Below are 20083 nucleotides of genomic sequence, written 5' to 3'. Positions count from 1 at the left end.
GGAGAGAAGCGGGGTATCTTTCTTTTCCTGTCAGCAGAGATTGTGTCTAGGTCACTGATCCGTTTGCAGCACCGAGCACAGTGTCTGGCACCTCGAAGTATCCAATGAATGCCAAACAAATAAGTGGATAAACGAGTGGATTAAAGAAGGAATTAGTACGATGCCAGGAGAAGAGATAAAGACGATTACTGTTACAGATCAATTTTAGGTTATGGGGCAGGAAGTGATGAGTTCTCACAAGCTGGTTTCTGCTTTCTCAGTGAAATGGAATGGAAAGTCATCGACTGAGAATGAAGAGGCAATGGCAGAGGGAGGGGACTTGAAGAGAGACTTGGCAATTCATGCTGGGAAATGAGAGCAGTAGATGACAGGTAGAATGATAACAGGACTAAGTCCCATTCATATTTAGAAAAACTAACCTGGTACAGCAGTAAATTACAGGTGCTCTGAATTCTTTAGCGACATCTAAACACTTTGCAGTGGGCCTGTCCTGAGACTCATTCCCAGTAAACATGTCAAGAAAATGAGGAAAAGTGCATCCCTTTGTTGAGTCTAAACTTTAGACCATCAGAGGCCCTGATCCTGATGCTCTTTACACTTGGTGTCCTATTTATTTATTTTTTAAATCTTTATTAAAAAGAATTGCATATGTCCCTTTTCTCCCATTGACCCCTTCGAGCCCACCCCCTGGTGACCTACTTAGATGAGCATTTCATTGTCCTCAGTTTGTTTCCTTTACTGGGGTGGCAAGTGAGGTACCCACAACCAGTACAATTTCACATTTAGCACTTCATTCCCTTCGCTGAGGCAAGGATCTGTTGCTAAGGGCTGGACTGCATCGGAGGCGGTGCATCACCACAGGGCAGGGACTTCTACAGTCACAAAAAAGTTCCATCCGAGGCCCGGCCTCCAAGTGGATAGAAGCCAGGTGCCTCAATAAATCCCTTACTCAAAAACACGGAGAAACAAACAGCTCATGGCAATAGCTCTGTACTCACCGCGTCTCTCCTGTATCAGCATCTTCAGCTGGCGTATCTGGTGTTCACAGCCTGTTTTGTTTTCCCTCAAACATCTTGGCTCTTTCCAATTTATCTTTGAAGGATTCTGGAAACACACTCAAGAGCAATTAGCCTTGTGACAAAAGCAACCCACTCCATCTTGCACACGGTCCTTGACTTTGTTACTGACTTTAGCTCAAAGAAAGATGGTATCATAAGGTGCGAATAATAAACAGGGATCGACAGGATCAAGGATGCTTGACTCTTCCGGGTTTTGTGCCTCAGAAGACCCTAGAGGCACTAAAGGTAAAAGCCAGACAGGCCCCACATAACAACGCTTCCTTTATCAGTGCACCTCTTCACACTTCAGCATCATAAAGGAGGTTTGTTTATTCCTTAGGGGAGCTCTCCCAACTCAAGGAGACTGTGCGGGCCACTTGAAATCCAATGCAGACCCAAAATTCCGAGAGGTAGAGAACTGCTGTTATTGACTGTGGCTTTTAAGCTAATGAATAACCATTTCTGTTTCTGGCTCCTCCCCAACTCCACCCATCTCCTCAGAATAATTAGTCAGGAGAGGTTATTAAATCCCATCAGGCCTATTGTCCCCATTCTAAACATATTTTAAAATAGATAATTATCCATGCATATACTACAAGTAGAAAAGGCAGTCTTGAATATATTTTTTTTTAATCTCAAAGACTGCTGCACTGAAAGAAAACTCATGTTCCTATTACGCCCAGTTAGTCAAAAGACAGAAATTTCTGGCCTGTGACAGTATGAATTATCTTCTCTAATAATCTTTAATGGTCATTAAAAAGCTCTTGGTAGCACTGAAGGGAGGCTCATTAATTTTTACAAACTGATACTTAAGTGTAAGTCCACTTTCCGACAATGCTGCTATCTTTTAAAGAGTTATAAAGTAAAGCTATTATAATTAGAATGTTATTTATCTGGGAAGGTCACCTTTCTGCCTCAGCTAAACCAACCCAGTAAGATTCCAATATTAAAAACAGAAACAAGTTGTTTAAAATATCAAGTATTCTTTCAACACACCAATGATTTACCATAAAGACAACGTAGAGTATGAGGATTAGCTAGAATGAAACTCACAAAGTCATTTCCCCCCAAAGAGAAATGGCATCCTGGTAAACCATTGCAGCAGGGCTATGGGAAAGGCTCTGTGCAGGAGCCTCTGAAATGAGCAGTGATTTCCTTGTGAGCTAACTAGCCAATATTTCAGCTCTATGCCATGTTTACAGTCATCATAAAGATTTGAACATATTACATCTTACATTATAAATTTGTCAACTTTTATTTCACTCCCAACCCCCCGAGGAGCCGGACATTTTACCTTCAGTAGCAGAAGTGCATCCCAACATAAATTCCCATGCCGTTTCAAGAGTCGCTGTCTAAATATTCTAGCTTAGATTCTTCACTTAATATCATGCACCAGGCTGCTTGCCTGGGCTTCTCCCCACCTGGAAGGCAACCTGGAAAATAGTCTGTCCCGCTTGCATAGGGGCCTGTGGTTTATTAACCTTTCTGATAGGTAATGTTTATGAGCTTTTACTATGCACCAGGCATGGTGTTCAGGGTGTTCGCACATCATCTCCTTTGCACTGATGACAATTTATCATCTCCATTTTTTTTATTGATTTGTGAGGGAGAAAGGGGGAAAGACAGAGAGGGAGAAAGAGAGAGAGAGAGAGAGAGAGAGAGAGAGAGAGAGAGAGAGAGAGAGAGAGAGAGAAACATTGATCAGCTGCCTCCTACACATGCCCCAACTGGGGATTGAACCTGCAAGCTGGGTATGTGCCCTGACTGGGTATTGAACCCGTCACCTTTTGGTGCACGGGACAATTCAACTAACTGAGCCACACTGGTCAGGGCTAGCATCTCCAAAATCAGGGAATAGATATAAATAGCATATGAACAAATAAGCATAGTATATTCAAACTGTGACATATCAGATTGTGGAGAAATATTACGCAGATAAGGAGGATATGAAATGCTGACATTGAAGATTGCAATGTTATACAGGGTGGTCAAATAAATAGCCATTTTCAGAATGTAGTGTTATTTTGATTCTATATGCAAGACACCAGCAAATGTCACTTAATAAATCAATGCCTGAAAGAACAGAGTATTTCCCATTGATGCAATGTTAAAACACCAGGCTGGCCTATCATAAGTCACTGGCTTTTATACACAGGAAGAATATATAGCATTATTGATACTATTCAATTATATTTCATAAATTCTATAACAATTTTTCTGAAAGAAAATACATTCTATGTTCTAAAGCAGAACCAAAGCATCTCCCAGTGGCGGGAATGGGACTGCTAGGTAGGCCAGAGATTGAGAGAGGTTTGAGATGAAATGTTCCTTTAACCCAAATAAAGTGTTAGCTTTCTAAGAAACACTTGTCCTTTTAGGGCCAGATATACAAGAGACTGCGATCTTTTGTGTGGTAGCCAGAGTGGTTAAAGCAGATTGGTGCAAACTGTCTGGATGGAATTCCAGTTTTACCACCTGCAGGTGGAATATGGCTTCCCTCATTTGTAAAATCGAGTTAATGATCCTACCTTCCTCACAATGCTATTGTTGAGGGTGAATGAGCAATGTGTAAATGAAACACTTAGAACAGGGGTTGAGGCACAGTAAGTCATGGGTGTTTTCTAATACTAGTTTCAAACATAGCTTTCACTTTTCTAGTGTTTACTATGTTCCAAGCACTAGTGTAAGAACTCGGTATACATCATCTCAGTTATCCACAGCAACCCTGGGAATTAGGTAAGATTTCTTTTACCATTTTTCCTGAATAGGAAACTAAGACTCAGAAATAGTAACAGGCTCCAAATTCTAACAGCTGGTAAGTGGGGGGAGCCGGGATCTCAACTCAAAAAAGAGTGACTGCTATAAGCGAGGAGTCTCTGACATTGGTTAATTAGGAGAGTCTGATTTAAACACACACACACACACACACACACACACACACACACACACACACACACAGAGAGAGAGAGAGAGAGAGAGAGAGAGAGAGAGAGAGAGAGAGAGAGAGAGAGAGAAAGAAGGGTTTGTCTTTCTCTGGGCCAGAAGGGTAAATTGCCATCAATTAAAAGTACAACTTCTCTGACTGGCTCCTGTCCTGATGCCTATATCACTCCTTATTTAAACTTCCATGAGAGTACATGCCTTCTGGAGAAGTAGCTCCCACGATTACTAAAAGGACAGTGTTACCATTGCATTTTTAGGTGGTATATTTTAGAGAGGCAATGCTAACCATGATTCTGTCATAGGAAAAATCAAACATAAAATCAAAACTATGGTCCACAAGCTGACAGCCAGTATTATTTGGCCCACATTTCTCATAGGCTCTGTGGATAATTAGATGAAGAACTTAAAAAAAAATTAGCCATAAATCCGCATCGTGGTTTGAAATCCTCTATATGTCCTTTGTCCGTTTTATTAGAAGTGTTCAACTCTCCCATTGGTTGGCAAACTAAAGTCATGGGCCAAATTCAGCTCTACTGCTTGTGTTTCCAAATCAAGTGTTCAGGGGACACAGCCAGGCCCACTCATTTATGTGTTGTCTGTGGAGGCTTTCACGTCATGGCAGAATTGAGCAGTTGTATGGCCCACAAAAGCTAAACTATTTGCTACCTGGTCCTTTATGGTAAAAGTTTGTTGACTCCTGAACTATGTCTATGTAAAAGTATATTTGTGAAAATACTGTATACTTAGTAAAGACACTGGAACATGATAGGTGCTCAAGAAATAAATGATAAAACATGTTTGGATTCCACAAAATTACAAAGACAGGCAAGTTCAAGCTTATCACAGACAGCCCAAATTAGCAGCTAGTGAATCTCCTGCCTCCATCTTGATTCTTTATCCCCTAGAGAAAATGCTTTGGCCCTTATATGGGAGCAGCCTTGATTTCAATGGGCCCTAAAAATACAAATTTAAGATGCAGGGTGACATTTAGAGAGAAAGCTTCATGAGTGACAGAGAAACCACACATGAATAAACATGAAAGGAAATAGATGCAAGAAGCCTATCAAAGTGAGATTTGTATCTTTGCATGGCAAATCTTACCTTACCTTGGCATGTATTAACATAGTATTAATCAACATCCAGTAATGGGAAGTGAGCTCAACATAAATCATATTGAGTTTGCATCTCCTTAGCTCTTTACATTTCTTGGGTTCTTCATAACAATATATCCAATAATTATTTCTAGAGTCACAGACTAAATAACAGAATAATAACAGAATAAAATTCCCCAGAAAATTTTCTTCACCAAAATTATAGTCTTGATCTATCATGCCCCTTTTTGAGACTGAATCTTTGCACATTGATTTTAATGTTTAACTTGAAGCATTTTTTTTTTTATGCCTAGCCTGGTTTTAGTGGCTAGTGAGAAAAATAGGCAATACACACTATTTCTGCCATCAGGATCTTAAATATCAGAAAAAAGCCCCAAAATAATAATGGTATTTGTATTAGAGCTGAAAATACTTAAGAATAGCATAGTGGATTCCTTCCTCCCTCCCTCCCTCCCTCCCTCCCTCCCTCCCTCCCTCCCTCCCTCCCTCTTCCTTCCTTCCTTCCTTCCTTCCTTCCTTCCTTCCTTCCTTCCTTCCTTCCTTCCTTCCTTCCTTCCTTCTTCTTTCTTCCTTCCTTCCCTGAATATTTATTGCACCTACCAGGTGCCAGATCTGCATGTTGCTCCTTGCAGGTAGGGTAGGGCAGGGATCTTTAAGGAGCCATCATTCTAGGGAGTAAAGAGAGGCAATAAACAGGTAAATGAAGTAACAAAACCCTTTCAGAATGTGACTATTAGAATAGATTAAATAAACAGGGATATGAGAGAAAGTAATGGGGAGGGCTTAGTTCCCACCACTCTCTCTATAATAGTAACATCTCTAGATCTCTTCACCTATAAAATGAAGAGAATACTTACTTTATAAATACTGTAAAGATTGAGTAATTCAATAAAGTCTCTGGTGCTATGTTTAAAATATATTAAGTGCTTAATAGAGTATTATTATTATTATTATCATCATCATCAAAGGCTTCTCTGTCACTTGGTTAAATCTTCCACATTTTCCCAGATATATAATCACTCTAATATAATATTAGATGTTGTTTTTTGAGGACCACACTCTATGCTGGTGCTTTACATAAATCACCTCATTTATTCTTTACTAGAGACCCAGTGTATGAAATTCGTGCACTGGGGGGGGGGGGGAGTTGTGTGTGTGTCCCTCAGCCCAACCTGCACCCTCTCCAATCTGGGACCCCTCAGGGGATGTCCGACTGCCTGTTTAGGCCCGATTCCTGGGGATCGGGCCTAAACAGGCAGTCAGACATCCCTTTCACAATCCAGGACTGCTGGCTCCCAACTGCTCACCTGCCTGCCTGATTGCCCCTAACCGCTTCTGCCTGCCAGCCTGATCACCCCCTAACCACTCCCCTGCCAGCCGATCGTCCCCAACTGCTCTCCCCTGATAACCTGGTCACCCATAAATGCCCTACCCTGCATATTCCCTCTTCATTAGATAGGGTTTTTTCTTTAACATATTGGACAGCCCTAACTGGTTTGGCTAGGTGGATGGAGCATCAGCCTGCGGACTCAAGGGTCCCAGGTTCGATTCCGGTCAAGGGCATGTACCTTAGTTGGGGCACATACCCAGTGGGGAGTGTGCAGGAGGCAGCTGATCGATGTTTCTCTCTCATAGATGTTTCTAGCTCTCAATGCCTTTCCCTTCCTCTCTGTAAAAAGTCGATAAAATATATTTTTTATAAAAAGAAACATTTAAGATTCCTCCATATCTGCCTGGTTGGTGTGACTCAGTGGTTGAGACCCCAGGCTGCCGCAGCTGGGAGGGGATTGTACAGTGGGGGTATGTACCCCTGCCAGGCTGAGACCCCAGCCCAGGCTGCCGCCGCTGGCAGGGGATCATGCCATTGGGATGCGGCAAGACCCTAGCCCAGGCTGCCGGCGCTGGCAGGTGATCGCGCCGTGGAGAGTGAATTTGTTTTTGTTTTTTATAAAGAGTCAGGAGGGCCTCTGGGCAGCATTCAGCCAGGCCGCTTACTCTGCAGGCTGTCAGCAGCAGCCCTCCTTGAGACTGGGGGACTCCAGCGGGGCTGAGAGTACTGGGCTCTGCCATCTTGTGGATATGGGTGCCGCCATTTTGTCGTGGAGTGATGGTTAATTTGCATATTACTCTTTTATTAGATAGGATACTCCTGTTTCACAGATAAATATACTGAGGCTTAGAAGGGTGAGATGTCTTGTCCAATGGCATACAGCTAGTAACAGGCAGAACTAGAATTAGTATCCAGCTATGTCTGGCTCCCCAGCCTGTCCCCTTAACCACTATACTAATACTACAAAGTGTCCTGGACATTATTAACCAAAAGAGACCCCGATGACGTAGTGCTCTGGAGTGAAAGCTTGGGCTTCACAGCACAGGACCAGCATGCTGTGGTTTGCATCACACACCTATAGAGCCAAAGGGTTTCTAGTCAAACAGGCAAGAAGCTGATACATGCTTTAAAGAAACTTTATTCAACCTGTTAGTTTAACACAGAGTAGTAATAAAGCTAGACCTCCTTACTAGGGATGCAGATTTCAAGGCAAGCTAAGAAATACAATACTCCTTTAGATCAGAAAGTTCCAATATATGTTACAAAGTGTTTTTATGTCCTCCGTGCAATTGATCTTCAAACATATGTTTTCATATATTAACTGCAGATTCTCAAAAAGCTTTGAGTGATAATGTGTGGTCAAGCTGAGACTTCAAACCACGTCTTCTGATCTTGAGTCCCATGTTTAGCATATTCCGAAGCTAACATCAGTGGAAACTGCTGAATTTATGGCTTGCTGAAGGAAAGAAATGAACCGCCGCCATGTTTGTTGTCTCTGTGAGTCCTTTCAGGACAGCTAGGAAGTTAGGTCTGTAACTCCAGGGGCACTAGCATGGTCCAGGCAGTCTTCCCTTGGAGACACACAGGCACAGGAGGAGCTGGCTGCCTCCCAGGCAGGCTCAGCCCCATGGAACTTTGTCCAAGACTTTTAGAAGCAAAACAACTCAACGCCCACTAAAAATTTGGCAGCCCTGAGAGCTTTCCTCCCTTCTCCATCACTCACGTTTTACATTTTAAAATATTCTCATTGATTTTCCATCCCATGCTGCTTGAGCAGCTGATGGATTGCTTCCCTGTATCACAGTCTATAATGTCACCCTTACCGGGCTGTGTGGCCAGAGACGATCAGGGAAGAGATTAGATTGGGAAATATGTCCCTCAGAAAGGATCAATTTATTCATAGAAGTATTACAGGTAGCAACTAGGCTCCTAGCTCAGAGCCAGCCACGATGCTTCATTCAGAAATTCTAGGGTCTGGTTCCAATGAGAAAAATGATCAGGAAAAGTAACAAACCCTAGAGCAAAGGTAAGAAAACCAAAGCAGATGTATTAGGGCCGACCTTTCCACATGCTTAGCCATTTGCCAACAATTTACCTGGAAGAGAGAACATTAAGAAAAAGGCCAAATAGTCCTGGCCATTTTGCTCAGTGGTTAGAGTGTTGGCCCATGGACCAAAGGTCTGGGTTCAATTCCCAGTCAAGGGTATGTACTCGGTTGCAGGCCTGATCCTGGCCTGGGTCAGGGTGTGTGCCAGAGGCAACTGATCAATGTGTCTATCTCACATCGAAGTTTCTCTCTCTCTCTCATCCCCCTTCTGCTTCCACTCTTTCTAAAAAAATCAATGGGAAAATATCCTCGAGCGAGGATTAACAAAAAAAAAAAAAAAAAATGGGGGTGGGGGGCTAAAAGCACATGCAACCCACAGCAGACAAACTATAGCTTTGTTCCAGTGTGGCCCATAAAAGAATTCAGAATGACATTTTATTTTCTAAATTAAGATGGTATTATAACTTTGAATTCCAATTCTGCCAGCTGAGTTATTCCCTTCCCAGCGTGTTTCCAAATATCTACCTCCTGTGAACAAGAAAACATGCAGGCAACAGGAGGGGGGCAGCCTTTCAGCATGCACAATTATCAGGCTGCAATCAATACTGACACCTCCACACGGGCACCGTTGCTAATGTTGTGGAAAGTTCTGCATCTAATCCTCAGGTCTGGTTGCAAATGTTACCTAGTGCACAGCTGTTTTCCACTCTGAGAAGAACCTTGAAATCAGAAACATTCAAAAATGTGTTGCATCAGGACTTCGTATCACAGTGTGAATAGAAATATCTTTGTTAGAGGCAACAACCCTTGGCTGGAAATAAAATTTAGTTTTTCCCTCTCCTACTTCACTCTCACATACAGCCTTCACCAATTCCAACCTGTCACTTCAGAATTAAATATGTTTCTTCCCCAAATTCAAGGTATTATAATAAAGAGGAGACTTTGGAGTCAAATACTGGTATCCTAGTACATGTTGGTAGAGTGTGACTTTTATTCATTAGCATATGGCTTTTCTCAGCATTGGTCTTATTCTCTGTAAAATGCAGGTAAAGAAGGACTGTTATGAAGAACATACCAAGCACAGTGCCTGGCACATGACAGGCATGTCACGTATCTTAATGCTCTTCTCTTTCATCTGCTAGTTCGTACTGTTAGATTGGAATGCCTTCTCTTTAAACCTTGTTTTCCTCATTCTAGATGGAAACATGTTCAGAAGTACTGCACAGCCCCCAGGTAACAGACTCCCAGAGATTCTCAGAAAGTGAGAATACCTTTCAGCATTTCATATAATACTGGTTTGGTGGTGATGAACTCTTTTAGCTTTTTCTTATCTGTGAAGCTCTTTATCTGACCTTCAATTCTGAATGATAGCTTTGCTAGGTAGAGTAATCTTGGTTGTAAGTTCTTGCTATTCATCACTTTGAATATTTCTTGCCACTCCCATCTGGCCTGCATAGTTTCTGTTGAGAAACCAGCTGACAATCGTATGGGTGCTCCCTTGTAGGTAACTAACTGTTTTTCTCTTGCTGCTTTTAATATTCTCTGTCTTTTGCTCTTGGCATTTTAATTATGATGTGTCTTGGTGTAGTCCTCTTTGGATTCCTTTTGTTTGGGGTTCTATGCGCTTCCTGGACTTGTAAGTCTATTTCTTTCACCAGGTGAGGGAAGTTTTCTGTCATTATTTCTTCAAATAGGTTTTCAGTATCTTGCTCTCTCTCTTCTGGCACCCCCATAATTCGGATGTTGGTACGTTTGAAGTTGTCCCAGAGGCTCCTTACACTATCTTCATATTTTTGGATTCTTTTTTCTTTTTGCTTTTCCAGTTGGGTGTTTTTTGCTTCTTTGTATTTCAAATATTTCACTTGATTTTTGCGATCCTCTAGTCTGCTGTTGGATCTCTGTATATTATTTTTTTATTTCAGTCAGTGTATGCTTAATTTCTAGTTGGTCCTTTTTCATTTCCTTGAGGGTCTCACTAAATTTATCAGCCTTTTCTAGAAAATTCTTGAAAAACCTTATAACCATGGTTTTGAACTCTATATCCAGTCATTTGCTTTCCTCCATTTCTTTCATTTGTGACCTGTTTCTTTGTCTCCACATTTTGGCTGCTTCCCTGAGTTGATAGAGTGGCTTTGTGTGCTAGATGTCCTATAGGGCCCAGTGGCTCAGCCTCCCCAGTTACCTGAGGTGGACACTCTTGGTGCACCCCTTTTTGGGCTGTGTGCACAGTCTTGTTGTAGTTAAGCCTTGATTGTTGTTGGTATCACTGGGAGGAATTGACCTCCAGGCCAACTGGCTGTGAGGATCAGCATTGTCTACACTGGGAGAACTTCTGTGCTGAAGACACCCTTATGAGACAAGACTTGCAAAAGCCTCTGTGCTCAGCTTGGATGGGGCGGAGTCTCAGGGTGGAGCAGACAGCAATGGCTTCCTGTCAGCCCTGCCCTAAGAGGCCCCTGAGTCTCAGTGTCCCATGGTAATCGCTGCAAGCACCTCTGAGAGAAAGCCACCCTCGAGTTTCGCCTGCTGCCAGACAATCCAGTTTCTCCCCGAATGAGCCTGGGTCCCCAGAGTCTTTCCCAGAACTGGAATTCAGAGCAGTTGGGAGCTTTTGTCTCCCTCCCACTTGAGAAAGCCAGCCACGTACTCAGTTGCCAGCCCTCTCCACGTGCATGCCTCCGTACTTCTGCCTTCCGCAGTTCCTCTCAGTCTCAGTATGCTTTTCTCCTTCCTGACAGTCCAGTTTCTCCCCAAATGAGTCTGGGTCCCCAGAGTCTTGCCCAAAATTGGAGTTCAGAGCATTCGGGAGCTTTTGTCTCCCTCCTGATTGAGAAAGTCAGCTGTGTACTCAATTGCCAGCCTTCTCCGCGTGCGCGCCTCCATACTTCTGCCTTCTGAAGCTCCTCTGAGTCTCAGTGTGCTTTTCTCTTTCCTTCTAGTTGTAGAATTTCCACTCAGCCAGCCTTCCTGTGGTTCTGGATGATGTCCGTTTTGTCTTTTAGTTGTAGTTTTGAAATTGTTGTGTGAGGCAGCAGTTTAGGTGTTTACCTATGCCACCATCTTGGTTTCTCCTCACCCCTATACCTTTGTATAACTCCATTTCTTCAGTAATATTTCAGTTATAGTAAATTTTAAAAGAGAAAATAATAGCAGGTCAGGAAGCCAGGGTCCTGGTTCTAGAAGGCACCCTGTTCTTAGTTGGCTATAGGAAAGTAAAATGAATTCTAGTAATTTCTTCAGCACTTCAGGAAACTGCACCACCTCTGCAAATGCAGCAATTAAGATGATTCCCAGCAATCAGTGTGATTAAGAGCTCAATCTGTTCCTATGGTTTATCAGCACCTTGAGGGATACATACATACACTCTGGGTACTATTTCCCTTGTCCTGGCTTTGTAATCCCCAAATAACAAAAACTAATTATGTGAAAATGATCATAAACATGTCTGAATATTGTGTAACCATTAGTAATATATAAGCTAGATTTTCTAAAAATGTTAGAACTGGAGAAACTTTTCAAGATTGTAAATTTACTGATTCTGGAAAATGAGGTCCAGAGTAAGACCATGAGACCTAGAGTATTAATCTGGATGTGATAAAGATGACAAAAGGATAAGTTGAGCAGGACTGAATCCAAACTCTTATGAGAACTATATGCCACTATTCCCCATAATTAAATATAATGAGGAGTAATATATCTAGTTGGACTTGAGTTCAAAATTTCAACCTGACCCTCATCATGGGGTCAAGGAGAGAAACTCATCCAGCTCTTAGACCACCCTGTCTTGTTCCCACTCTGCTCTTCTCCTTAACCACCTCTGCTGGCAATCTGTCTCTTTAAACACTACATTTTAATCAACTGATTTCTCTACCTCTATGCCTGGCCTTCAATATACTCTACAAAAAATGCCCAGTCTACTTCCGGGCTGACAATTGGCTCCATGGAGCTGGCATTTTCAGAAAACCCTCTGCCCTGCAGCTCTATCTGCTTTGGCAGATGCATCCCTCCTTCTGTCCTGGCAATGGAGAGCCAAGCACCCTACAGAGTGTGGCATCGCCTCATCATATAAAAATGATGGTTTTATAATGGTTTCCACATGCTTCCTAGAGCAAGAGGACGCTCCACTTCATTACACGGTCTGCAGTTAGACTGAATTACTTCTGATCCCTAGGATATGCCTTGCTATCTCATGTCTCTTGATCATCACACACACCAAATCTCGTAGGACCACTCTTCCTGCCTCTCCTTACCTTCAGATTTTGGCTTAGATGTCACTGAAACTGAAAGGCCCTCACCATCCATCCTCAACCCCAAGTTCAGATCAGGTGCTGTCATAGAACCCCAAATTTCCTCTATCTTAGCATTTATCCCATCCTATCTAATAATAGAGTAACATGTAAATTACCATCACTCTGCTACGCCCACGATTGGGCGGCGGGAGGCTGGGGGGCGGGACTCGGGGTGGCCTATCCGGCCATTGAGAGGCACAGATCCGGATCCACTGCCACTGAGGGGGGCTACCCTGCTGTTGAGAGGTGCAGGGGGCGGGACTCCCGCCCCCTGCGCTTCTCAATGGCCAGATCCGCGGCCACTGAGGGGCCTGCCACGGACACCCAGCTGCGCCTCTCAATGGCAGGGTAGCCAGGTGTCCGTGGCAGCCCCCCTCAGCGCCTCTCAACAGCAGGGTAGCCCCCCTCAGTGGCCACAGACCATCAAAAGCGTGGGAGCTGGGTGCCTGTCTGCTCTGGCACCAGGCCTTTCGGAAGCCTCTGCCGAGCCGGAGGCTTCCGAAAGGCCTGGTGCACCAGTGGACAGGCACCCAGCTCCACCGCGAAAAGCAAAAGCGTGTAGGGGACCCTACATGTGCATGATTCAATCATGAACTGGGCCTCTAGTTGTATTATAACTGCCCGTCAGAATATAAGGTACCTGAAATCACTGGCAATGTCTCTCTGCATTACCGTCAAATCCACAAGGGCCAGGATTTGGACAGGTACACAGTACGGCTGCAAATGAATCTCTTAGAATGAATGGATGAATTCCTTTCCAATCAAAAATATATTGTAAGATCATTTCCCCTTGATGATTATGTCATGCTGTTTCTCAAGGACATCTTGAGTCAGAGACTTCTATAAGGAGGACTGTTTTTTATATAATTGCATATCCCATGCTTTGCCTTGGCAAAAATGGCAATGCTTAGAAATAATGGCCCAAGATGTTTTCAAATTAGCATTTTTGTTACTTTATTTAGGATAAAGAATAACAACAGAAATAAGACTTCTGCCACCACTGTGAAATTAATTGAGGGTGAAAGACAATCTTTAGGACATTTTCTTTCTGGGTGTTTGTTCTCATACCGAATAAGAGGTGCTAAAATCCAAGCTATAGCCACACTAAAAACTTGTGGAGTTAGCCCCCAGGTGCCCTTCGTGGTAGGTATCTTCTTTCTCAGGGTCAACAATGCCAACAGCAAGTGTAAGATCTTGTGGCCTCACCTGGCTTCCACGGTCTCCAAGAAGCAGAGAGCTGGAGAGATGGAGGAAAGGGCCCGGTGACACCTGTTACTTTTACTCACTATGCGTTGAGAGGGATTTCATCACGTGAGCATGCCTAACTGCAGTGAGGGCTGGCAAAAGTGAGCCAGCCGTGCACCTGGGAGGAAGCAGAAAGAGGTTTCGTGAATAGGTGGCCGACCCCCACCATCCCACCTCATGGGACCACAGACTCCTCTTAGAAAAGAGTTGTTAGCTACAGCAGATAAGGATGGTGCCACACAGGGATGAGGGCAGTAACTGCTCCGGTGATGATTCATGAGAAGAACATCTTTGATTTATCAAAGCAATGTATTTCTGAAGACAGTGCTCACTTAGCAAAAATAGTCCCTCTGGTGCTCCCTGGTGACCTCCCACTGGGGATTTAAAATAGGAAATAAAATTTCAAAAAAGAGTGATCTGTTTGCAAGAGCCCATAGAAGGTAGGACGCTAATATTTGTATTCACATTTATTGCAGTCTCTAATACCAGCCATCCTCCAACCCCATTTTGTAAAAGGGTGAGTTTTATCGTTAGAGTCAGCATGGGTTTGAATCCTGATTCCGCCATTTACTAGCTCTGTGACCTTGAGCTAACCTCTTGTCACTAAGCTTCAGTTTCCGTGACTGTGACCTACTAATGGTACAGATGCCTCAGAGGAGGTGGTGAGAATGACCATAGACAGTGCAGGTAAAGAGCACAGCACGGCCCAGGGGGAGTGGCTCAGTGGTTGAGTTTCAACCCATGAACCAGGAGGTCACCGTTTGATTCTCGTCAGGGCACATGCCCAGGTTTTGGGCTCAACCCCCCATAGGGGGCTTGCAGGGGGCAGCCTATAGATGATTCTCATCATTGATATTTCTATCTCTCTCTCCTTCTCCCTCCTTCTCTCTGAAATCAATAAAAACAAAATAAAACTTTGTGAACATTTTAGAAAGTGATTATATTCAATCAAAGATAATTGAAATTAACTAAAAATAATTATGAGTAGGATTAAATGTAATCTCTGTCATTCCACTGGAGACATTTTCCTCTGGGTCAATCTTAGAAAGTCATTAATATTTATTTCATTTCATACCTCCATAAATTTAAAAAAAAATATATTTCAAATAAAAAACTGAAATATATTATGGACTCATTTTACTAATTAACTATCTCCATTTAAAAGGATTTTTGATATTAAAAAGTAAAGTACTTGCAAAAATCCCCTAATAATATGTTGGGGAGCCGAAATCTACAAAAAGATCATGGTTGCATATTTTGAAATAATTCTTTCAATGCTTGAATTTATTCAACATTTTTTGAAGACTGTCTTATATCACATTGGCACTAATTCCCTGGAGAAATGAATAACCTTCCTCTGCTCTGAAGAAGCTCATTGTCTAGTGAAGAGATGGACAAATACGGTTCATTGCAATAAAAAGTTTTGGGAGTGAAGTTCAAGTATTCATGGAGGGCTGTGGAAGCTCATGGCAGAGATTCTAACTTCAAAACAGGTTGTTTTTCTTGGACACAATGAAAGTTGCTCCCTCACTGACATTAAGTGAAAACAGAAAGGTAGATATGAATGTGGATTCCATGTTTCACCTGACAACTGTAGAGAAAAATATAAAGATAGATGAAAGTCAACCTTTAAGTTCGGAAATTTAGTAGCAATAAGTTTGTTGGATTTATACTTCGAAGAAGTTACATGTTTTGGTGACGATGATGGGGATAACACAGTAAAAATCTCACCATTGGATTGCAAAAGGCTTTCACAGGGAAAGTGAAGCATAAAGGAAGGAGGATGGGCTTTGGCTTAAGTAGACTTAGGATGAATTACTGCTCTCTCACTTACTACCCATGTGTCTTTAGCAATTTTCAACTGGTGTGCCATACAGTTAAATTCTTAAAACATGCAATACCTGACTATTAGTCAGGGTCACTAACTTTTTACCCCTTAGCTTGTCAAATAAAAAAATGGCAACTGCCAACAAAACAATAGCAGTCCACTGTAAATGAATCAAAAGTATACCTATTTTTTTTTAGATAAGCAAAAAAGTTTTTTGGGTATGCTGCAGAATTTTAGTAATTAGTTTATGTGTGCCATGAAAAGGGTTGAAAATCACTGCTTTAGACAACTCTCACTCCCTAAAACCCAATTTCTTAACACGCAAAGTAGAGGTAATACTAGCTTACACATAGAGTTATAAGCATTAAATATGATAATGTTCACATATCTTCGTGATGGGGCATCATGAAGGACTCAAATGTAGGCTACGGAGTCCTTGGCAAGGAGTGGAAGGATGTTGGCAAGTGTGAAGCAGTAGCCTGATGTCAGAAACCTGGAGTGCTAGGCAGGAAACAAAGGCAGGGATGTGAGTGATGATATGACAATAAAGGTAGTAACCACTATGGCTCCTTCCAAAGCTCAGAATATTTATCACTGAATTAAGCCTTTGATTTCCTATGACCACTATTTACTCATAACCTTAACTCTGCTTGGGAAAAATCAGGCTCCAATTAACCTCTTGGCTGAGTAGCTCCTCCTTGTCTCTATGAAGTCAGAGTCTCTGGGATGTGTTACCTGGTATTACCCATGTGAAAACCATACCTTCCCACTGAACAACAGCTTAACCCCCAGTGAGCAAAATATGAAGTGTAACTGTCCTACATGCACTGAGTTGGAAGAGATGCTCAGGAAATGGTGAGATAGAACAGGAGGGCAGGGAGCTTCCAGAACATGATAAAACAGCCCGTGGAAGCAGAGGAACACAGTAACTTGAGAGCAGGAGGGTAGCTCACAAAGTGCCATTGCAAGAAAGTAGTAGGGGTCATTCAAGAAGAGATGGGGTTCAAAAAGAGAAAAAGATGATACGTATCCATGGGTGAGAAGTTGATATTTGGAGAGCCAAGAAGGAGGCAATTACTATAGACCCAGGAAGAATAACAGCAAGTCAGGACTCATGGAGAGCTCCTAGGTAGGGGGAAAGAGATACAGTCAAGAGTAAGATAGAGCCCCATGATCAGAAGACTAGGAGTGCAGGGGAGAGAGGGAGATAGTCTCACATATGAGACGAAAGTGAATCCTACAACCAGGATTAAGTGGAGCTGGATTTATAGTAGATACCAAGGAAAGAGGAGGTGCCTAGATGGGAATCTTTATTTCTACTTTGAAGAACTTTTAAAAGCCCTCTCTAAAAATAGGATCCCCCTCATTGTCAGATCAAAATAGAGGTTTCAGTGAATCGTGAGAGGTTAAGAGGGATGAGGGAGGAAGAATCAGATCCTTCTAGGTTGTTGGGTATTTTCCAAATTCAGAACATTTAGAAAGTATGGGTTGAGGAAGCTGAAATTTCTCAAACCCTGTGGGAGACTAAGGAAAACTAGAACCTTGTTTTTAAATGTGTAAAGTGTCGCTCTTGAAAAGTAGCCAGTTATGATCTCCCCCACTGCTACAACTTTAATACACCCTTCCCATAGTTGAAACACTATGGTCTCTTTATGCGATCATTAGTAAAAGGGTAAAATTTCCATAGCGCTTTAAAGTTTCAAAGCCCTTCTCGCATTCATTATTTTATTTTCTCCAGACCTCTGTGAAGTAAAAGCAACGATATAATCAGACATAGTTCCGGGTGTAGAAATGGAAGTACAGATGAATGACTTTATTAAGGTCTTAAAAGCACTTAAAAAATCAAAGCCAGATGATTTAACTCTGATTCCTGGCCAATTCCCAGCCTTTCACTGAACACAGGGGTGAATGAGAGAAGAATCTGCTAAATGATGCCTTTCAATAATCTTGTCCCTGGCCAATCTTGGATATTAAACCTCATCTTCCCTAATATCCTAGCTCCTGTGCACTGCTTGGACTTAGGACCACACTAAATTCCAGAGTTCGTTTCCTCTGGCCTCCCTCTCCGTTTACCCCGAAGGAAAGCTGTGCATGTGAAGGGCCAACGCCTTGGATTCCTGCCAACATGGATTCCAATCCCAGCTGTAAGGCTCTACAACTCCCGCCACAGTGTTAACCAGCACCTGTACCTCCGTTTTCTAGTTGGAAAAATGGAGTATGCAATACCTATTTGGGAGAGTCTTAACCCTTTGCACTCGCTTGCTTTTTTCTCGATTCCTTTATTCTACTCGGGATTTAATTTTTTTAAATACCCCAGATTTTACAAAGCGCGGCAGTAGAATAAAAAAAACTGGAGTTTCTTTTCATACAAACCTATTTATTTGGATTTTTTTTTATATTTCAAATTATTGACACATTCCATACAATTCGACATACGAGCTGCTACCGATGCTAACCGTGTCGAGTCACACTCGACGTCCGAGTGCAAAAGGGTAAGCTTCTTAAATGCGATCACCTATGTCAAGCACCTAGTATAGTGTCTGGCACATCGACATTCTATAACCATTGGCTTCTTTGCCGAGGACACGTCCTCCTTTTCAAGCTACGATGTTACCTCGTTTGACACAGGGGGGCAGGGTTGGCTACATTTTCCAGATGGGGTATAAGACAGCTTAAGCACATTTCTCGGGATCACATATGTGGTAAGTAAAGATGGGATTAGACCCCACGCCTCCTAAGGTCTGTTGAAGACATGCGTTTTGGCACCCTGCGTCACATCCTCTTAGCGGGACTGGTTTCAGCCACAGCCAGGGTGGATGGGTCCTGTCTGGAGAGAATGTCCTACTCCAGGCCCCCACTGTCCCCTGTCTGTCTATCACCTTCTCTGCCTCAAGGTTCTCTCTAAAGCCCCCCAGGAGTTTCCAGGCAGGAGAATCCTGGCGTGTAGGGCCATTAAAGAGCCTAAAGGTACCCCTCCACAAAGCGGGGAGGGCAGCCAGTGGATAAATGCCTGTCCTCTCTTCCTCTGGACAGATGACCCTGGAGCGCACTGTTTGGTTGCCAGTTGCCGACAATGGGAACCTTCTCCATAACACACACTTGATTTGGGCTTTTCTTCTCCGATGACACTCTCCTCCATACCCTTGATCCGGCTTCCTGGGACCATCTCCCAGATAGACTTCCGACGCTTAAGTCCTTGTCTCAAACTACATCGTGGGAACTAAAGGTCGGGACGGGGGGTTGTATTGTTTTCACTCTTTTGCTTCGCTTTGTTTTCATTTGTGTTTACAGGCGTTTCTCTCTATGTCTCTCTCCACAGGTCACCAAGATGCTGGCAGTGGTTGTAATTCTGTTTGCGCTTTTATGGATGCCCTACCGGACTCTTGTGGTTGTCAACTCATTTCTCTCCAGCCCTTTCCAAGAAAATTGGTTCTTACTCTTTTGCAGAATTTGCATTTATCTCAACAGTGCCATCAACCCAGTGATTTACAACCTCATGTCTCAGAAATTCCGCGCAGCCTTCAGGAAACTCTGCAACTGTAAGCAGAAGCCAATGGAGAAACCCGCTAGCTACAGTGTGGCCCTAAATTACAGTGTCATTAAGGAGTCGGATCACTTCAGCACAGAGCATGATGATATCACTGTCACTGACACGTATTTGTCTGCCACAAAAGTGACTTTTGATGACACCTGTTTGGCTTCTGAAATAACCTTTAGCCAAAGCTGACTCACGAGTTAGAAGAAAATGGACCATAAAGTGAATCTGTGCAGTTAGCCACCCAAGAGAGGAAAAGGCCGATACTCGTATGTGAAGACAGAGCAGATAGTCTTTTCCAGTGCTCTAACAAATCCTGGCCCAAGATCATCCAACCCACAGACTGACTCCTATTTTCCTTCTAGTGTCACAAACCTAATATCACAAAAAATGAAGCAGATCTGTGAAAGAGCCAAAGGGTGAAAATTGAGAGTGTAGCCCTTTGCATTTAATGTGAGAAGTTCACTTTATTTTGGGGGGCTATGAAGTTTAGATAAAATCTAGACATCAATTTACATTATTTATAATAACTCTACCAAATGTGATTTCTCAACTTCCCCCCCACCAAGTATTTACATATGGGTGGGACAAAATTAGGTTTACAGTTGTTCATATGGAAAATAATACAATAATTCATAAATAATAATACAAGAATAAACTCTGTGTTTTGCATACTCACAACTGGTAAGCCTACTT

The 20083-nt window shown here is 42.7% G+C and overlaps 1 protein-coding gene across 1 annotated transcript in view; it reads left to right on the top strand.

The window, feature by feature from the left end:
• Positions 1-19579, top strand: part of TRHR (thyrotropin releasing hormone receptor) — a 32985-nt gene extending 13406 nt beyond the window's left edge. The window contains exon 2 of the mRNA XM_008143392.3: positions 19172-19579. Within this exon, the coding sequence (XP_008141614.2) occupies positions 19172-19579 (408 nt within the window). The remainder of the gene's footprint in view (positions 1-19171) is intronic.
• Positions 19580-20083: the final 504 nt, after the last annotated feature.

The sequence above is a fragment of the Eptesicus fuscus genome, chromosome 19 (assembly GCF_027574615.1).
Source record: "Eptesicus fuscus isolate TK198812 chromosome 19, DD_ASM_mEF_20220401, whole genome shotgun sequence".
NCBI lineage: Eukaryota > Metazoa > Chordata > Mammalia > Chiroptera > Vespertilionidae > Eptesicus > Eptesicus fuscus.
Note: the sequence above shows the minus strand (reverse complement) of the source record. Positions and strands in the feature narration are given on the sequence as shown.